The sequence below is a fragment of the Acanthisitta chloris genome, unplaced genomic scaffold, assembly GCF_000695815.1.
Source record: "Acanthisitta chloris isolate BGI_N310 unplaced genomic scaffold, ASM69581v1 scaffold19287, whole genome shotgun sequence".
NCBI lineage: Eukaryota > Metazoa > Chordata > Aves > Passeriformes > Acanthisittidae > Acanthisitta > Acanthisitta chloris.
This window is the reverse complement of record NW_008682249.1, coordinates 1174-4933: the sequence shown is the minus strand read 5'-3', so window position 1 is coordinate 4933 and position 3760 is coordinate 1174. Positions and strand designations below refer to the sequence as shown.

Sequence of the window (3760 nt, the reverse complement as noted above, 5' to 3'; positions counted from 1 at the left end):
CCTGTTTTCCTTCTCTTGTTTTTCTTCTCCTGTTCCTTCTCCTTATTCCCTTCTCCTTGTTCCCTTCTTATCTGTTCCTTCTCCTCTTTCTTCTCCTGTCTCTTCTCCTGTTCCCTTCTCCTGTATTTCCTTCTTCCCAACCTGTGCCAGTGCCTCACCACTCTCACAGCCAGGAATTCTTTTCCAATATCCCACCCATATCTCCCCTTTTCCAGTGTGAAGCCATTCCCTGTGTCCTGTCCTTCTGTGCCTTGTCCCAAGTCCCTCTCCAGATCTCTTGGAGCCCTTTAGGGGCTTCTCCAGGAGATGCTGGTTGGATCACCCCTGGCTCTAGTCCCAGAGAAACATGTCCAAACTATTCCTGATGGCTCAGAATCCCAGAAAATAAAGGATGCCACTTCCAGGGGGTTGTAGTGCTGCTTCCAAGAAGAAGAGTTGGGAATTTCATGGAAAAACATAGCCTGGAAGCAGCAGGATCTTAAATTCCTTGAATTATAGAATGCTTCTGGTTGGAAAACACCTCCAGTATGATCATTCCAACCATTCCTCCACTGGAAGGCTGAGTGTTGCTGGTGGCAAGTGTCCTCTGGGATCTACCATGTATTTGGGACCATGGGAGGCCCCAGGAGGTCCCACATTCCCAGATTTTTTTTCTTCCAGAGTCCATCATGATGAATGGCTCTGAGCTGAGCAGCACCACAGCTTCCAGTCCCAACTCCAAGGAGGATCAGGGGGTGAATGGGCACGATGAGAAGGAGAACAATCCCTTTGCTGAGTACATGTGGATGGAGAACGAGGAGGACTTCAACAGGCAGGTGAGGCCTGGGGATGGTTCCTGGCTCTGTGTGTCCATAGGGACAAGTGGATGGAGAACAGGCAGGTGAGGCCTGGGGATGGTTCCTGGCTCCATATGTCCATAGGGACATGTGGCTGGAGGACAGGGAGGACACCAGGATGTCATTCCCATGACTAACCACGTCTTTGTGCAGGTGGAGGAGGAGCTGCAGGAACAGGAATTCCTCGACCGCTGCTTCCAGGAGATGCTGGAGGAGGAGGACCAGGATTGGTTCATTCCCTCCCGTGACCTGCCCCAGGGGATGGGACAGCTCCAGCAGCAGCTCCATGGGCTCTCGGTGGGAGACACCCACAGCTCTGAGGACATCCTGGTGAGGGCCCTGAGGGACATGTCCCATCCCTGGGAGTGTCTTGGGACAGGTTGGATGGGGCTTGGAGCCACCTGGGCTGGGGGAAGGTGTCCCTGGGTGAGGCTGGGTGAGATTTAAGGTCTTTCCAACCCAAACCATCTGTGATTCCATGGTTCTGGAGCTTCTCTCCAGGCTGGGAGAGCTGGGAATGTCCAGCCTGGAGAAGAGAAACTCCAGGGAGACATTAGAGCCCCTTCCAGTGCCTAAAGGGGCTCCAAGAGAGCTGCAGAGGGACTTGGGACAAGGATTGGAGGGACAGGACAAGGAGGAATGACTTCACTCTGCCAGAGCATGGAGATAGATGGGATATTGGGAATGAATTCCTCCCGGACTGGGGGGTCCTTGGGATGCCAGGATGGAGCACCAGGGCTGGGAGATCCTTGGGTGCTTCATCCTGGCATCCCAAGGATGGAGCATCAGGGCTGGAAGACCCTTGGGATGGCAGGATGGAGCACCTTTGGGATGCTCCTTGCTGGGTTATCCCAACATTTGCCTCACTCCTGAACCCTTTTCTCTCTTCTCTTCTAGAGCAAAAGCAACTTGAATCCTGATGCCAAGGAATTTGTGCCTGGAGTGAAGTACTGACCTTCAGGACAAGCTTGGAGAGAGACATTTTCCCTGTGGGACAATGCCAGGGCCAGGAGAGACATCCCTGGCTGGCCTGGAGCCGTGTGGGAGCGGCTGGAATCCGTGCTGGAATCTGCTTCACACTCCAAGTACCTGTTTTTTCCCTATTCCCTGGGGTTTTTTTACCACTTTGTATCCTTTAATCCCACTTTTTGGGCAGTTTTTGGCTCCCTGAGACATGTGGCCCTTAGGATTGTCCTGGATTCCAGCATTCCCTCTGCTCCAGAAGCTCATTCCTGGGTGTGCTTGCACTCTGCTAGTGGAAAGGTCATGAAAAACCATGGGAAAACCATAGGAAAATGATATTTTCTCATTGCAGTTGGATTTTTAGGAATGCTCCAACCTGGGCTGGAGCTGCTCTGCCTTTCTCTGATTCCCTTCAATGAGATTTCAAGTTCTGATCCTGAAATTCCTGCCCTGGATCCATGATGGAAGCTGAGCACTTGCTCCCAGGGAGGATCTTGTCTGCCTCAGAGGTTCTGGAAGTGCTTAGGAGGGTACAAACCCCCCTCAGGAGGGATTTTTCCACCCAAATTGCTTCTGAAGGAATTCCCTGCCCAACTCCTGAGCTCCTCCAGGCTCAGCCTCCTAATTCCTCATGGGAATGAATCCAAGGGAAGCTGAACAGAGGCTGTTCCTGGCAGAGGGAAGAGCAGAGAGGAGGTGTGGAGCAGCTTTCCTGGGAGAAGAGAGGGATCCAGTGTTGGGATGAGCCCCCAGAATCCCCCAGGAAGGATGTTTTGGGGAATACCCTGGTGCTGATCCCTTTCCCAGGGATTTAGTGGGGAATGGCCTTAAGGCAAAACCTCTTGAGGGGCTCTGGGTAGAGGATCCATGTCTCCCTTAGGGGAATTGGCACCTGGGAAGCTTCTTCCACATCCACGGGAGCTTCAGATCCCTATCCAGGGAAAGCAGGAGCTAACTGGGGTCATAAATCCCTGTCCAGGGAAAGTGGGAGCTTCCCAGAGTTAGAAGTCCATGAGAAATCAGGAGCTTTCCAGGTCAGAAATGCCTATCCAGAGAAAGCAAGAGCTCCTTTGGGGTTGAGAATCCTTGTCCAGGGAACACAGGAGCTTCTCCAGGTCAGAAATCCCTACCCAGAGGAAATAGGAACTCCTCAGGGTAGGAAATCCACATCCAGGGAAAGCTGGAGTACCTCTAGGTCAGAAATCTCTATCCGTGGGAAATGGGAGCTCCCAGGTCAGAAATCCCTATACAAAGAAAGCAGGAGCTTTTTGGGGCCAGAAATCCCTATCCATGGAAAACACAAGCTTCCCAGGGTCAGAAACCCATATCTAGGGAAAGGGGGAACTTTCCCGATCAGAAATCTTTATTCAGCAAATGTGGGAGCTCCTTGGAGCCATAAATTCATATCCAGGGAAAGCAGAAGCTTCCCAGGGTCAGACATCCCTATGCAGGGAAAGCAGGAGCTTCCTGAGGTTGGAAATCCTTGAGAAATCAGTAGTTTCTCCAGGTCAGAAACCCATATCCAGGGAAAGTGGGAGCTGCTTGGGGTCAGAAATCCCTATGCAGGAAACGTGGGAGCTTCCCAGGTCAGAAATCCATGAGAAATCAGGAGCTTTCCAGGTCAGAAATCCCTATCCAAAGGAAGCAGGAGCTTCCTGGGGTTGGAAATCCACACCTAGGGAAAGCAGGAGCTTCCCAGGTCAGAAATCTATGAGAAATCAGGAGCTTTTCCAGGTCAGAAATCCCTATGCAGGGAATACAGGAGCTTCTCCAGGTCAGAAATCCCTATGCAGGGAAAGCAGAAGCTCCTTGAGTTTGGAAACTCATATCCAGGGAAAGTGGGAGCTTTCCAGGTCAGAAATCCAGGGAAAGCAGGAGCTCCCTGGGGTCCAGAATCCCTGTCCAGGGAACACAGGAGCCTCCCAGGGTCAGAAATCCATATCCAGGGAAAGCAGGAACTC

At 52.0% G+C, this 3760-nt stretch overlaps 1 protein-coding gene across 1 annotated transcript; it reads left to right on the top strand.

Moving 5' to 3' along the window:
* The first annotated feature begins 668 nt into the window (after positions 1 to 668).
* On the top strand, positions 669 to 1790 carry PAIP2B (poly(A) binding protein interacting protein 2B). The gene is made up of 3 exons (XM_009078462.1): positions 669 to 815; positions 990 to 1166; positions 1734 to 1790. The coding sequence occupies exons 1-3, from the start codon at positions 669 to 671 to the stop codon at positions 1788 to 1790; spliced, it is 381 nt and encodes a 126-aa protein (XP_009076710.1).
* Positions 1791 to 3760: the final 1970 nt, after the last annotated feature.